General features: G+C 42.5%; 2 protein-coding genes across 3 annotated transcripts; both read right to left on the bottom strand.

Moving 5' to 3' along the window:
* Positions 1-811: 811 nt before the first annotated feature.
* LOC121551963 (tetraspanin-16-like) lies at positions 812-5,205 on the bottom strand. 2 transcript variants are annotated; one of them, XM_041864645.1, is made up of 8 exons: positions 5,019-5,205; positions 3,202-3,287; positions 2,642-2,839; positions 2,405-2,479; positions 2,147-2,254; positions 1,857-2,012; positions 1,676-1,759; positions 812-914 (listed from the first exon to the last, which is right to left on the bottom strand). In XM_041864645.1, the coding sequence occupies exons 1-8, from the start codon at positions 5,104-5,106 to the stop codon at positions 849-851; spliced, it is 861 nt and encodes a 286-aa protein (XP_041720579.1). In that variant the 5' UTR covers positions 5,107-5,205; the 3' UTR covers positions 812-848. The 2 variants fall into 2 exon arrangements, with proteins under 2 accessions (XP_041720579.1, XP_045068340.1); XM_045212405.1 differs by lacking the exon at positions 1,676-1,759.
* An 810-nt stretch (positions 5,206-6,015) lies between these two features.
* LOC121550919 (tetraspanin-1-like) lies at positions 6,016-15,754 on the bottom strand. The gene is made up of 8 exons (XM_041863368.1): positions 15,488-15,754; positions 12,759-12,834; positions 10,043-10,258; positions 7,812-7,886; positions 7,362-7,469; positions 7,039-7,188; positions 6,785-6,877; positions 6,016-6,561 (listed from the first exon to the last, which is right to left on the bottom strand). The coding sequence occupies exons 2-8, from the start codon at positions 12,813-12,815 to the stop codon at positions 6,502-6,504; spliced, it is 759 nt and encodes a 252-aa protein (XP_041719302.1). The 5' UTR covers positions 12,816-12,834; positions 15,488-15,754; the 3' UTR covers positions 6,016-6,501.
* Between the last annotated feature and the right edge of the window lie 44 nt (positions 15,755-15,798).

The following is a 15,798-nucleotide window of genomic DNA, read 5'->3' as shown; positions in this document are numbered from 1 at the left end:
GCCAGGGTAAGCCTACACGAAACACAGCCCTTATTTGAAGTGACAGACAGTCCCTGTAATCACATCTAAATGGCCTTCAAGTGCCACTTCTTTTATATTATTTTTGAACATATTCTACACCTTATGAACAATAGTTGCAATAGATGTAAAAAATTATAATAAACATGATCAAAGCAAATAATAGTTCTACCTCAATCAGCTATTTTGTTTAAATAGAAGCAGCTATTGCATAGAATTGTATCAAGTCACCTTAATCTTAAATGTAAAAATATGCATGGGAGGTAGGTTAGATTTAAATGTCTTCTCTCTACACTTCACTCATTTATAATTTCACGAGGGTGCTGTTGTCATATTTGTGAGCACTAAAATTAAACTGAGATGATTGCAGAATACATATTCTGTTGGAATTTAACATAAAAGTGGGGCGGCAGGTAGTCTAGCAGTTAAGAGTGTTGGGCCAGTAACTGAAAGGTCGCTGGTTAGAATCCCAAAGTGGAAAAATCTGCTGTTTTGCCCTTGAGCAAGGCAGTTAACCCCCAACAACAACAGCTGCCCGGGTGCCAATGACGTCGATTAAGGCAGCCCCCCGCACCTCTCTGAATCAGAGGGGTTGAGTTAAATGCGGAAGATACATTTCGGTTGAATGCATTCAGTTGTGCAACTGACTAGGTTTCCCATTCCCAGTGAAAACATAGCTTTAAAATAAATATATTTAACTTTTAATATAACCAAAATAACAGATCAGATTTCATCTAAGGAAAACACACCAACTTTTATTGTTTAGCAGAACTTTATTGTTGCCTGTGGGGGTTGTTGGTGTCCTCCAGGTGTGGATGGACCCTTTGACTTCACCAAGGATGCCTCATGAGCCCCAGCTTCACAAACAAAACCATGGCAAGGATCATGGAGGATAACTGCAAAGAGAAGAGAGGATAGGAAAACAATGACTTGAAGCCAAGCAACATTATCTGTTCAGCAACCAATTGCTATAGAATAGATAGTAAGCAAACTAAGAATACTTGTCAAAGAATGTCTCTTTAGGTCCTAATGGTGAGCTACTGTAGAAAAAGTATTACTATGCTTTAACAAGTACAGTTGTTTCCATCAATAGTCCTTAGGTCTGAGAGAGGTTAAAGTTCTCCAGAAGACCTTGAGGGAGCAGTGTAACTCATAGGGAGATTCTCAATTGGGCAAAAGTCCTCTCCTCGACTCCTCCGTCCTCCTCTCCTCCATGACCCGGAAACCGATGTGGTCAAGTGGTCGAGGACAGTTGAAAATCGTTAGTAGGCGAACAGAGGAGTTTGCTCCCCTCCTCGATTACTTTGTTCGGCAAAGGATACTGAAGTGCATCCTCCGCAAAGAGTTTTGAATCAGCTGTTTACTCGGAGGAGAAAAGCGTGCACAGATTTAAAAATGATACTTTACTAATTATTTTATCTACATTTCTTTTTACCACTTTACACATGTATTTTGCGATTCCTCCTCTGTAAACGTCATCTGCTTGATGACGAGTTAGTGGAGAAAGAGTCATTTCATACAAGCACTTTTTTTTTTTACACGTTTCTTATCCTCGACTCCTATCCTTGATTACCTTTTTCAAAAAGAGGCGAGGAGAAGACGGAGGAGAGGACGCAAGGAGTCAAGCAACACCAATTGAGATTCTCCCATAGCATACCTCCATCATACATATACAGCCAGCTGCTGATCCCAGGATGACACTCTGCTCTCTGATCACTGTGATGACCTTACCAAAGCAGCTCTTGGGGAAACACACAGGGGGCATTTGGCTTACGGCTTTACAGCATTAGAGCACAGACTGATACAACATAGTGCAGTGAGGCACTGGGTTTGGTTACCTGTGGTTGGATCATACTTGGAGTGATGGTGATACCGTCACAGTCTGCAAGGGTCTTGTTCATGCAGCATGTCTTAGGGTAGTTCAAACCCGTGGTTGTACTGAACACAGAGCCCTTGAAATCAACTGTCGTGTTCTCAAAGCCACAGCATTTGAACTAAGAGATGAAAAACCAATAAAGAAATGAGAGACATTAGCTGTAATAACTACTGTCTGGGATGCTCTGGTGGTCGAAGGAACCAAATAGTAAAGCCAAGCCTATTTGGACCTTTCCCCATTAGAGCATCTCACCTTGATCATGACTGTGTTCCATGCTGTTGAGATGGGGTCTGTTGCCGCTGGGCCCATATAGGCAGTCATCAGGGAATTCTTGCTTGCGTCACGTACCATTAAGCTAACCTGTCACATATAGACATCACAGTTTATTGAAAGGCATAGCCTGGCTAGGCTATATCATACAAATAATTCAATAATTTACAGGGCTCTACATTATGATATAGGTTCACCTACTTGATAATACAGATGCCAGCAGTGTTCAATTATTCTTACCAGATTCCGGTACGTCAAGACAAAAATAGTCCCAATGATTTCAGCAACAAACAGCATTGTCACGATGAAGAAAAACTGTTCAGGGTACAAAAAAAGCAGGGATAGTGAAAATGTTGCCTCTTATTGAAGCTTGCAGGGGGAAAAGAGTGGGACATTTACAACTCTGCAGTAGTATAACACAGTAAGACAATTATTGTCAGGTGCCTTGAAAATGACTGCACAACTGTTGTCTCTCACCAGCATGATGAAGAAGCGGTTCTCTTTCCAAGCCCCACAGCAGCCGATGAGACCCGTGAAAGACAGCACTGAGCCCATACCAATACAGATGTAGCTGATGTAGATGAGCTGAGACGAGTAGGGGCCAAGGACATCCACAAAGGTAGCTGCTCCATATCTAATCCATGCACCAAGCCCCAGCAGCACAACGCCACTTATCTGGAGGGGAGAGGATTGTGCTGTTCTTTCAGTATTTATTTTTTTCATCATCAACTAATAAATTGCATTTGAGTTGTTATGGACTTGTCTATTTTTCTTCTATGTTTTGCCAGATAGATTTCTGAGGCTAGGTAATATTACAATGACAACAGCAGTAGTTGCTGTCTTCTTCTGTGTGTTTGACTTTTGCAATGCATTCACAACCCTAGGTTTTATGAGAGGGCAACTATATTTCTGAAGATATAGCTAGCCAAGAACAGTTTACATGATAGGTTAAAAATAATGTAAATTATTTGCATTTCAAACACAGGCACAGTTCAACAGGGCTTTGTTTGCTAGCTAGGCAACAGTTAGCTACTTACAACAAGTATCACACAAAGCAGCAACATCAAATACCGCATCCATGTGTACAGTTTGTCATGTCTAGCCATTTTGCGAGTTCGACCTTCTATAATCAAAGGAGAAAAGACATGACAAAATTATACAGAACAGGATAGGCTTATAATAATACTAGCTAATGAGACACATTTTTGGTAAACAGCTGAGGGATGGGGCTGAAGAAATGTAACTACTCTCAAATTCATAGATGGAGCTATGGATGCCAGGACTGACAATCCATTAGATCCAAATGTTAACCATGTTTTGAAGCTGTACAGTGTTTGTTTATAATTACAAACAATGGAATAAATATGCATATATTATTTTGGGTTTTAATGTGGTAAGCAGTTTAACTAACGCTAAGCTCATGATAAATGTATGAGTTATATTCTTCAAGAGTAAATAGCTAGCTAATAGTATCACTAACTAAAAATATAGATACAAAAATTGATGTACCAATCCCAGATTGCCCCTTTAATGTATACGACACAACAGTGGTAGGCCTGATCACCGACAACGATGAGACAGCCTATAGGGAGGAGGTCAGAGACCTGGCCGTGTGGTGCCAGGATAACAACCTCTCCCTCAACGTGACCAAGACAAAGGAGATGATTGTGGACTACAGGAAAAAAAAGAGGACTGAGCACGCCCCCATTCTCATCAACGGGGCTGTAGTGGAACAGGTTGAGAGCTTCAAGTTCCTTGGTGTCCACATCACCAACGAACTATCATGGTCCAAACACACCAAGACAGTCGTGAAGAGGGCACGACAAAGCCTATTCCCCCTCAGGAGACTGAAAAGATTCGGCATGGGTCCTCAGATCCTCAAAAAATTATACAGCTGCACCATCGAGAGCATCCTGACTGGTTGCATCACCGCCTGGTATGGCAACTGCTTGGCCTCCGACCGCAAGGCACTACAGAGGGTAGTGCGTACGGCCCAGTACATCACTGGGGCCAAGCTTCCTGCCATCCAGGACCTCTATACCAGGCGGTGTCAGAGGAAGGCCCTCAAAATTGTCAAAGACTCCAGCCACCCTAGTCATAGACTGTTCTCTCTGCTACCGCACGGCAAGCGGTACCGGAGTGCCAAGTCTAGGTCCAAAAGACTTCTCAACAGCTTCTACCCCCAAGCCATAAGACTCCTGAACAGCTAATCATGGCTACCCGGACTATTTGCACTGCCCCCCCACCCCATCTTTTTACGCTGCTGCTACTCTGTTAATTATTTATGCATAGTCACTTTAACTCTACCCACATGTACATATTACTTCAACTACCTCAACTAGCCGGTGCCCCCGCACATTGACTCTGCACCGGTACCCCTCTGTATATATTGCCTCCCTACTGTTATTTTACTTTACTTCTGCTCTTTTTTTTCTCAACACTTTTTTGTTGTTGTTTTATTTTACTTTTTTATTAAAAATAAATGCACTGTTGGTTAAGGGCTGTAAGTAAGCATTTCACTGTAATGTCTGTATTGTATTCGGCGCATGTGGCCAATAAAATTTGATTTGATTTGATTTAATAAATTACTAACGTTAACGATCAAGTTCGAGGTGGCTAGGTTAGATTGCTAACGCGGCAAGCTAGCTATTAGCCTAGCTAGACTAGGTACTGTAGCTAGCTAACGTTAGTGACCTGACCATGGATCGCTTGCTACTGGTTCCTTTAACATGCCCAAAATTAACTAGTCAACCCTCTATGTTTAGACGTTATAGTTAAATTAGCTAGCTAAAGTTAGCATTAGCTAGCATAGGCAAAATGGTCACATGAAAAAATAAGGACCGTCTGTCCTTACTTTTAATAGGTCCAGACGATTTAGGCCTACTGCTATTAAGGCCTACTTGCTGCCAACTGTCTGTGTCTGCCTGGCCAACAGGTGTCATGTTCTCGGTCCAGTCACACACTTCGGTCAAAGACAGCACAGTATGAAGAGAGTCTAAAACTGCTTCTCCAATAGAAATCCCCGATCACACTTGTAGACGATGTCATGGCGACGTCATGGCGACGTTGGCTAGCTAAACTCTTGCGTAGAAATATGTCATCGGGTCTACCTGTCGTCTCACACCGAACTGCGCATGTGCAGTCCTTCAAATCAAATGCACTCCTTCGATATAAAGTTTTTTTTTGCGAAAATGAAAACGTGTCAGTTTGTCGTCACTTTCACGAGGTTGGAGTAATAACATCTCGAATTTAGGTTGTGCCTTTAGATTTCACTTCTCTCATTGACTTTTTGAACCACAAACACCGGCCTGGTCGGTTTGGTCTGTTTCGCAAGCGTTCCCGGAAGTCTCGCGATGTTGTGCCTCTGGGTTTAGCAACTCCGTGCTGTTGTGAATCTCCGTTTTGCATCCTTTCTGAACAGACAGACACTAAAGAAAGAATCTCCAGTAGCCAGTGGCGATTTTAGCATGTAAATCTTGGTGGGCCAAACCAAAACAAAATAGAAGTGGGATGTATGCCAGCAAAGCCATTACACAACACTAAACAATACATGAATTGCACTATAATGGTGACAAACGGTGCCCACAAACTGTTAGGGCCCACATAAAGCTGTCCCAACAGCAGAGTCCCAACAGCATGTTTTTTTGTTTGTATTATATTTTACCAGATCTAATGTGTTATATTCTCCTACATTAATTTCACATTTCCACAAACTTCAAAGTATTTCCTTTCAAATGGTATAAAGAATATGCATATCCTTGCTTCAGGTCCTGAGCTACAGGCAATTAGATTTGGGTATGTCATTTTAAGCGAAAATTGAAAAAAAGGGTCAGATCCTTAAGAGGTTAAACTTATTTTCAGAGTGTTGCAAGTTGCAACCTTTTTATTCATTCTCCAGAGCATGTGGCATCTGTAGAAAATCAATTAATAAAATAATAAAAAGTGGCACATATATATATTTCCTGACAGTGAATTGATAATGTTATTTTAATATAAACCTTGATGATACTGTGCAGAGTGGAATGGACATAGGACACATTGCATTGCTTCAATCTAAATGTAAGACAGCATCATTTTCAGGTGAAATATGTATACAGTACAAGATTTCAATACAAATAGACATTTTCCCATATCCAATAATCTTGTACAGGATTTAATTTAAGCTGGCTCAGTTCAATGGTAGGGTGCCTCTCCTTATCACAAAGCTTCCTTAGATTTTTCTTCAGCCTTGGTGATTTCAGAGATTGTTATGCATCCATCCCCATAGTTGTCCTAAGGAGGGTCCAGAGATGCCATCCAGGCAGATGTCTCTATGGCCCTCCCTCCTCCATTGGTTTTCAGTCAATCTTTGAGCCTATTATGCAGTACAAAGTCATGGAGACAACCATCGCCAATATCTAGGGAAACAGGAACAGTAAATAAATGCTTAGGTTATGCAAAACTTTTAAACAAAGCCCACTGTGCGAAACTGAACACATCACATTCTTTTTGTTGAATTTGCATATCATTTGCATCAACGCATCTACATTTGTGGTATTTAAAAAAAGATCAAAACAATGAGATTGTGACCTTGCTATGTTTGATAGAAATTGACTGAGGAAGGGAAGGAGTCAACAGTACCTCAAGGACAGCGATTCCCAATGCCACTGCCACAATGCCAATACTGTTTTGATCAATCAGTTGCTTAAACTTTTGGAAGCAGCCGGTGATTGTCTGTGGGGACACACAAATGTAATACAGTTATTTAGACAGGCGAGGCCACTGGATGTCCAACTGTAAAGTGTGTTACATTCCTAAATGGGCCTTCCATTGATGAGTTTGAGTATGGATGGAGTGTGATTAACTTGTTGAGGTGATGAGTTCAGAGCTCGTACCAAGTTTGGACCCGCACTGACTACAGCATTTGTATCATTACAAAAGCTGGAAAAAGCACTGTGGCAGCACTGTTGAGGATAGAGATGGGTGTCTTTTTCAAATGGAGAGCCAGTGAAGTCTGTATAGTTATAGAATCCACAGCACTTCAGCTAGAGTGGACACAGAGACAGTTCATATTAGAAAAATTATATTGACAAAACTGAAAGATTTCTAATACACAGGCAAATATAATGACATAATAATGTTATTTGAGACATTATTTGTAGGCCTAATATGTTATTTCCAAGGTATTAAAACAGTCCGGCAGGATATTGTAAAGTACCGTATCCATAGTAGCATTCCAGAGAGCGGTGACGTCTGAATTTGCTCCATAGTCCTTCCTAATGTTCTGAACCGCTTTGGTGCCCAGTTTCTCAATCAACTCACCTGCCTGAAAGACATAACACAAATCACACACTCTTAGAAAAAGGGTTCCAAAAGGGTTATTCGGCTGTCCCCATAGGAGAACCCTTTCTGGTTCCAGGTAGAGTTCCAGTTAGAACCCTTTTGGGTTCCATGTAGAATCTTCTGTGGAAAGGGTTCTCATGGAACCCAAAAGAGTTCTACCTGGAACCAAAAAGGGTTAATCAAAGGGTTCTCCTATGGGGACAGCCAAATAACCCTTTTAGGTTCTCGATAGCACCTTTCTAAGAGTGTCATCAAATTCTCCACAGAGTCCTTACCCCCCTTTAGCAATATGAGGTGAGTGAATGGGCTCTCTATGTACGCTTACCAAGGGTTTAAATACCAGGATCACCACTGCTCCAGCCACCTCTGCGATGAACACCACCAACACGATCACAAAGAACTAGAAAAAGAGGAAAATGAGACCGTAAGGAAGAGAGATTGAGAGATTGACTGAGAAAACTGTTTACAGTGTATTTACACACATTTGATACATACTGAACAAAAATATAAACACAACATGTAAAGTGTTGGTCCCATGTTTCATGAGCTGAAATAAAAAGATCCCAGAAATGACCCATAAGCACAAAAAGCTTATTTCTCTCAAATTTTGTGCAGAAATTTGTTTACATCCCTGTTAGTGAGCATTTCTCCTTTCCTAAGATAATCCATCCACCTGACAGGTGTGGCATATCAAGAAACTGATTAAACAGCACGATCATTACACAGGTGCACTTTGTGCTGGGGACAGTTGTGCAGTTGTCACGCAACACAATGCCACAGATGTCTCAAGTTTTGAGGGAGCGTGCAATTGGCATGCTGATAGCAGGAATGTCCACCAGAGCTGTTGCCAGAGAATGTAATGTTAATTTCTCTACCATAAGCCGCCTCCAACGTTGTTTTAGAGAATTTGGCAGTACGTCCAAACGGCCTCACAACCGCAGACCACGTGTAACCACGCCAGCCCAGGACCTCCACTTCTGGCTTCTTCACCTGCGGGATTGTCTAAGACCAGCCACCCGGACAGCTGATGAAACTGTGGGTTTGCACAACCAAAGAATTTCTGCACAAATTGTCAGAAACAGTCTCAGGGAAGTGCATCTGCGTGCTCGTCATCCTCACAAGGGTCTTGACCTGACTGAAGTACGGCGTCATAACCAACTTCAGTGGGCAAATGCTCACCTTCAATGGCCACTGGCATGCTGGAGAAGTGTGCTCTTCACGGATGAATCCCGGTTTCAACTGTACCGGGCAGATGGCGTCGTGTGGGCGAGCGGTTTGCTGATGTCAATGTTGTGAACAGAGTGCCCCATGGTGGCGGTGGGGTTATGGTATGGGCAGGCATAAACTACCGACAACAAACACAATTGCATTTTATTGATGGCAATTTGAATGCACAGAGATACCGTGACGAGATCCTGAGGCCCATTGTCGTGCCATTCATCCGCCACCATTACCTCATGCACAGCCATATGTCGCAAGGATCTGTACACAATTACTGGAAGCTGAAAATGTCCCAGTTCTTCCATGGCCTGCATACTCACTAGACATGTCACCCATTAAATATGTTTGGGATGCTCTGGATTGATGTTTACGACAGCTTGTTCCAGTTCCCGCCAATATCCAGCAACTTCGCACAGCCATTTAAGAGGCATGGGACATCATTCCACAGGCCACATTCAACAGCCTGATCAACTCTATGCGAAGGAAGGGCCTCCTGAGTGGAGCAGCGGTCGAAGGTACTGCATCGCAGTGCTAGAGGCGTCACTACAGATCCGGGTTCGATCTCGCGCTGTGTCGCAGCCGGCCGCGACCTGGAGACCCATGAGGCGGCGCACAATTAACCCAGCGTCGTCCAGGTTAGGGGAGGGTTTGGCCGGCTGGGATGTCCTTGTCCCATCGCGCTCTAGCAACTCCTTGTGGTGGCCGGGCGCATGCACAATGACTTTGGTCACCAGCTGTACAGTGTTTCCTCCGACACATTGGTGTGTCTGGCTTACGGGTTAAGCGAGCAGTGTGTCAAGAAGCAGTGCGGCTTGGCGGGTCGTGTTTCGGAGGACGCATGGCTCACGACCTTCGCCTCTCCCGAGTCTGTACAGGAGTTGCAGCGATGGGACAAGACTGTAACTACCAATTGGATATCATGAAATTAGGGAGAAAAAAGGGGTACAAAAAAAAAAATATATATAATAATAATAATATGCAAAGTAGTTGTCGCCCTGCATGAGGTAAATGGTGGTCACACCAGATACTGACTGGTTTTCTGATCCACGCCCCTACTTTTTTTTAAAGGTATCTGTGACCAACAGTCATGTGAAATCCATAGATTAGGGTTTAATTAATTGATTTCAATTGACTGATTTCGTTATATGAACTGTAACTCAGTCAAATCTTTGAAATTGTTCCGTTTATATTTTAGTTCCGTGTAGCTACCTACTCTACTGTGGAAAATCCTTAAAGGAGAGATGAGGAGCTTGACAATCAAGCTTGTTGACTGAGTCAGTATAAAACACACTGGTGACAACATATACTGAATAGCTCAGGTTTGAGGTGACCTACCAAGAGCAGCATACACCTGCTCTCCTTCATAGCGCCACAGCAGCCCAGGAAGCCTATAACCAGCAGCACTGCCCCCACAGCAATCAACAGGTAGCCCACGTTGAGGATCTGGCTCATCTCCGCCGGAGCGTCTTTTATCCCCTGGAGGAACCCCAGGATGGAGCCGCTGTCCACCTTCACCCAGATCCCCACGCCCAGGATGGCAGCGCCCGCCAACTGGGGGAAGAGAGCATAGCATTGTTGGGTGGTTTCCATTCATTCAATGAAGACCACATCAACTGCTGCCCTTTGTCTTACCTAACATGCACATACAGTGCCTTCTGAAAGTATTCATACCCCTTGACTTATTCCACATTTGGTTGTGTTACAGCCTGAATTCAAAATGGATTAAATTGATTTTTCCCCTCACCCATCTACACACACACACACACACAATACCCCATAATGACAAAGTGAAAACATGTTTTTAGAAATGTTAGCACATTCCTTGAAAATGAAATACAGAAATCCCATTTACTGTACATAAGTATTCACACTCTTGAGTCAATACTTTGTAGAAGCACCTTTGGCGGCGATTACAGCTTTGAGTCAGTGTATGTCTATCAGCTTTGCACATCTGGATTTGGGGATTTTCTTCCATTCTTCCTTGCAGATTTTCTCAAGCTCTGTTAAGTTAGATGGGGAGCGGCGGTGAACTGGAATCTTCAGGTCTTTCTACAAATGTTCAATTGTATTCAAGTCTGGGCTTTGGCTGGGCCCCTCAATGACTTTAATATTCTTGTTCTGAAGCCATTACAGCGTTGCTTTGGGTGTATGCTTGGAGTCATGGTCCTGTTGGAACGTAAATCTTCACCCCAGTCTAAGGTAGTTTGCACTCTCAAGCAGGTTCTCATTAAGGATTTGCCTGTATTAGGCTCCATTTATTGTTCCCTCTATCCTTACCAGTCTCCCAGTCCCTCCTGCTTAAAAGCATCCCCATAGCATAATGCTGCCACCACCATGCTTCACGATAGGGATGGTGTTAGATAGGGATGGTCTCATCAGACCACAGAATCTTTTGCCTTGTGATCTCAGAGTCTTTCACGTGCCTTTTTGCAAACTCCAGGGAGTGCTGTCATGTGCCTTTTTCTCAGTGGTGTCTTCTGTTTGGCCACTCTCCCATAAAGCCCAGTTGGTGAAGTGCTGTAGAGACTGTTGTCCTTCTGGCAGGTTCTCAGCCAAGGAACTCTGTAGTTCTGTCAGAGTGGTCATTGGGTTCTTGGTCACCTCCCTGACCAAGGTCTTTGCCCGGTTGCTCAGTTTGGTTGGACGGCCAGCTCTAGGCAGAGTCTGGGTAGTTCCATATTTATGGAGACGACTGTGCTCTTGGAAACGTTCAACACTCTAGAAATTATTGTATACCCTTCCCCAGATATATGCCTCATCAAAATTCTATCTCGGAGAGTTCCTTGGACTTCATGGTAAGGTTTCTGCTCTGACATGCACTGTCAACTGTGGGACCTTATATAGACAGGTGTGTTTCTTCCTACCATATCTCAGACTGCCCATCTTAATCTTTTCTTTTTATTGGCCAGTCTGAGATATGGCTTTTTCTTTGCAACTCTGCCTAGAAGGTCAGCATCCCGGAGTTGCCTCTTCACTGTTGACTTTGAGACTGGTGTTTTGCGGGTACTATTTAATGAAGCTGCCAGTTGAGGACCTGTGAGAAGTCTGTTTCTCAAACTAGACACTCTAATGTATTTGTCCTCTTGCTCAGTTGTGCACCGGGGCCTACCACTCCTTTTTCTATTCTGGTTAGAGCCAGTTTGCGCTGTTCTGTGAAGGGAGTAGTACACAGCGTTGTACGAGATCTTCAGTTTCTTGGCAATTTCTCGCATGGAATAGCCTTCATTTCTCAGAACAAGAATAGACTGACGAGTTTCAGAAGAAAGTTATTTGTTTCTGGCCATTTTGAGCCTGTAATCGAACCCACAATTACTGATGCTCCAGATACTCAACTAGTCTCAAGAAGGCCAATTGTATTGCTTCTTTAATCAGCACAACAGTTTTCAGCTGTGCTAACATAATTGCAAAAGGGTTTTCTAATGATCAATTAGCCTTTTAAAATGATAAACTTGGATTAGCAAACACAACGTGCCATTGGAACACAGGACTGATGGTTGCTGATAATGGGCCTCTGTACGCCTGTGTAGATATTCCATAAAAAAATCAGCCGTTTCCAGTTACAATAGCCATTTACAACATTAACAATGTCTACACTATATTTCTGATCAATTTGATGTTATTTTAATGGACAAAAAAATTGCTTTTCTTTCGAAAACAAGGACATTTCTAAGTGACCCCAACCTTTTAACGGTAGTGTATATATATATATATATTTTTTTTTAATAGCTCCTTCGCATTCTCTGACATTCATTCATTAACATTAGATTATTTCACACTCTATAAAATGGTCCAAAATGACATGTCTGTGTCATAAAAAGTAGTAAAACCACGACAAATGTCATGTCTGTCCTTTTGTTTCATGTTCTCATAACGTTTTCCCGTTGCAGTTTAGATACTGTTTTTCTGGGACACAGAATAAGGCTAAGGAGTGATAAGGAGCGATAAGGAGTGTTTTGAGTGCCTGCAAATTCATTATTGTGAAGCATAAATGAACTCCATTGCTATTATCATCAATAATTTACTCAGAAAGATGAAAACATATCCAACTTACAAAGATGATGCCATTGAAGGCAAACATCATGACTTTGAGAAATCCGAAGCAACCCATTCTTGATGAATTATTCTGCCTGGAAGAAAAGAAGAGGAAAAGGGAGAGAAAGGGAACAATGTTATGATTAATCAGCTATGGTAATGATGAGAATGTTTACAAATTCTATGGGACTTTGAATCATTAAGATGAGATCAGAGGTCAAAAGTCGGAACTAAATCTACTGCCTTTGTCAATAGCCTGCTGTCTATAGGCCTGGTTAGAGGAGGAAGCATAATGAGCAAAGGTTCTCTTTAATTAAATGGTGAAGTACCATCTTAATATGACAGCTAAAGTATGTACTTCTTACCTTGTTATTTATCAATGATATTTTGGAAATTGCATGTTGAGGGTTTTGGTCACAATCTTATCTTGCAAACTTACACCAGGAACCTTTCTGCACTTCCTGAATAAACATTTGACTCATTTTGAATGATATTGGAAGGTGACAGTTATGGTTTTGTGGACACAGAATCAGTCACTAAGGAAGCAAACATAAATTCTGTCAAACAACAAAGACAAAGCGTTTCTTTACAACTTTAGAGTTGTTCCGTGTCATTTGCAATGAATTGTTATGTCTGGCTATTTACGAGACGGATTAACAATTCTACACACTCCTTGATGCTGTTTGCTGTCTCTGACTTACCAGGAAACCAGCCCTTTGTCATCTACAGTAAGACGTGGGAGGGAAGGAGTGGGGAAAAACCCCAGCCACTTAACTTATCCTCCCTATCGCCGTATCGTTCTAGAACAGTCAAGAGCGCCCTTGCTTTTTTTTTTACTAATGTCATATGACATTTACTGACCAGTCCACTTTCCCAACACCAATGAGAGTTAAGTGAGCCTTTGCTTTAGAATGAAGGAAAGTCCACAGGCAATGACAAGGCAGCATGTCCCACTGTATTTTCATTTAAATGGACCCCTGAACAAATAAAAGGATGATCAGTGTTATGAAAATAGATTAAAATGATACAGAGGCAGACCATAATACCATGTCTGAAAACCCTCCTTTACCTGGGGCCACTACATTTTCAATGCAAAAGACATCTAATTACAAGAAAACTATCAAAATGTTGAACATGGTCTGCTCTTCAGATGAGAACAGTGTCCATCACCTGTCCAGACTGTACAAGGAAGTTGTAAGGAACTTAATCTTCCTCGCCCTCAGTGTCAATCGGGGGCCTATTAAACACAGGAGCCCACTACACACACACACAGATACATTGCAGGTTTATGACCTGTCACATTTTGCTAGTTAAACCATCTGTGGATCATCTCATCCTGCTCTGTTTTATGACCCCATGTGGTGCCCTTTACCGCTGTGTGCGTTTAGGACTGTCTGTCCCTAGTGTGTCTGACTGCATATGACCCCATAGGACGGGAAAAGTGATTGAGTGACTAAACGACAGCTAGTTTGTACTGTACTCTTAATAACGGCAATAACAAAACAACAGCACTCTGTGGCAGTAGCACCAGTAGTGTGACAGGGAACTCTGTCAGGGAGTTTCTGATTGACGCGTGTCATTTTCTTTGTGATTGTTTGATTACAGTATCCATAATAGTGTGTTTATCTTATACGGTCCCAGATAGAGTACTTAGAAAGAGAAATGACATCGGCATACAGTACAAGTACTGAGAGATGGATGCTAAATGTCAGGATGTTTATCACTGTGTCAATGTTTAGCCATGAGCATCAGGTTAATCATATGAAAGGGGCCAGTGGGCGCATAGCAACACATCTTGAGTTGGTTTTCCCCCTTTCATTCCCAGAGCTTTTCTTGCAAGTGGCCACTCAACTTCCGCCTTCACAAAGCCATAGGCAACAGCAGTGGACATAGTTGGCCTGGTGATGTATTAACAACCACAGTCACATCTAAATGACTAACAAAACATCCCAGCCAGGAGCCATGAACATTCAGTACAAAGACACCAACAGAAATGTTGAGGACTGCCATTTTGAGCTAGACTGTGAATTATAACCTCAGGGCACTGTATTGTAATGAGTCGACACATTATATTGGTCCTTTCATGTTTTGAAAAATAAATGGACACTGTTATTTACCCTTGTTTGAAGGCAAATGCAACACGAAGGTGAGTATAATATACAGTAGCTAGGGCCCTTAGGACTTTACATGCTTTGAAAATTAAAATGCAATAAACACAAAGCAGCTAAATAACCCACAATCCCAATGTAAAGAACATAATTTAGATAAGAGAAACCTAAAAACGAAATCAATAGCTACAATGATCAGGTGAATTTCCTGGAAAGTGTTCTTTAAGCTGCTGAATAATATGACAGAGTGAGTGGCATAGCTTTGTTGATATCATGTTAGGAATAATGTGGTATTCCGTCATGAAGACTGGGATAATGAATTAATCCTCTAGGGAGCCAGTGGGGACACACCTGGTGACAAACATTTCCCTTGTTATTCTCACTTACAATAACCTACCTTACAATGGAGTGGTACAACAGGTTACGTTGAGACCAGTGGAGGCTGTTGAGGGGAGGACGGCTCATAATAATGGCTAGAACGGATCCAATGGAATGGCATCAAACCATGTGTTTGACGTATTTGATACCATTCCACTGATTCCGCTCCAGCCATTACCACGAGGCCGTCCTCCCCAATTAAGGTGCCACCAACCTCCTGTGGTTGAAACGTAGAGAGAAAGAGAGGGAGTCTGAGGCTTACCTTCACTGAGGTGATGGAGGCTGTTGCTGGGAGAGCGAGTGTGGGTTTACAGGAGTGTGGGAGTCAGTAGACTGGCTGATTTACCGTGTCCTCAGAGAGTGTCCTGTATTGCGTTTTTCTCTCTCCTACACACACTCTCTCTCTCTTGTTCTCTTACTGTGCTTCTCCGTGGCTGCAGGTTGGTTATAAACAGGGAGGGAGGGAAGGGGAGAGCTGAGGCAAAAAGGTGGGTTTGAGGCAGGCTTCAGAGGCAAGGAGCTCACTTCCCTGTGGAGTAGAAGTCCCACCTGAGGGAGTGTCACAGCAATGTT

Source organism: Coregonus clupeaformis, unplaced genomic scaffold (assembly GCF_020615455.1).
Source record: "Coregonus clupeaformis isolate EN_2021a unplaced genomic scaffold, ASM2061545v1 scaf0010, whole genome shotgun sequence".
Classification (NCBI taxonomy): Eukaryota; Metazoa; Chordata; class Actinopteri; order Salmoniformes; family Salmonidae; genus Coregonus; species Coregonus clupeaformis.
Note: the sequence above shows the minus strand (reverse complement) of the source record. Positions and strands in the feature narration are given on the sequence as shown.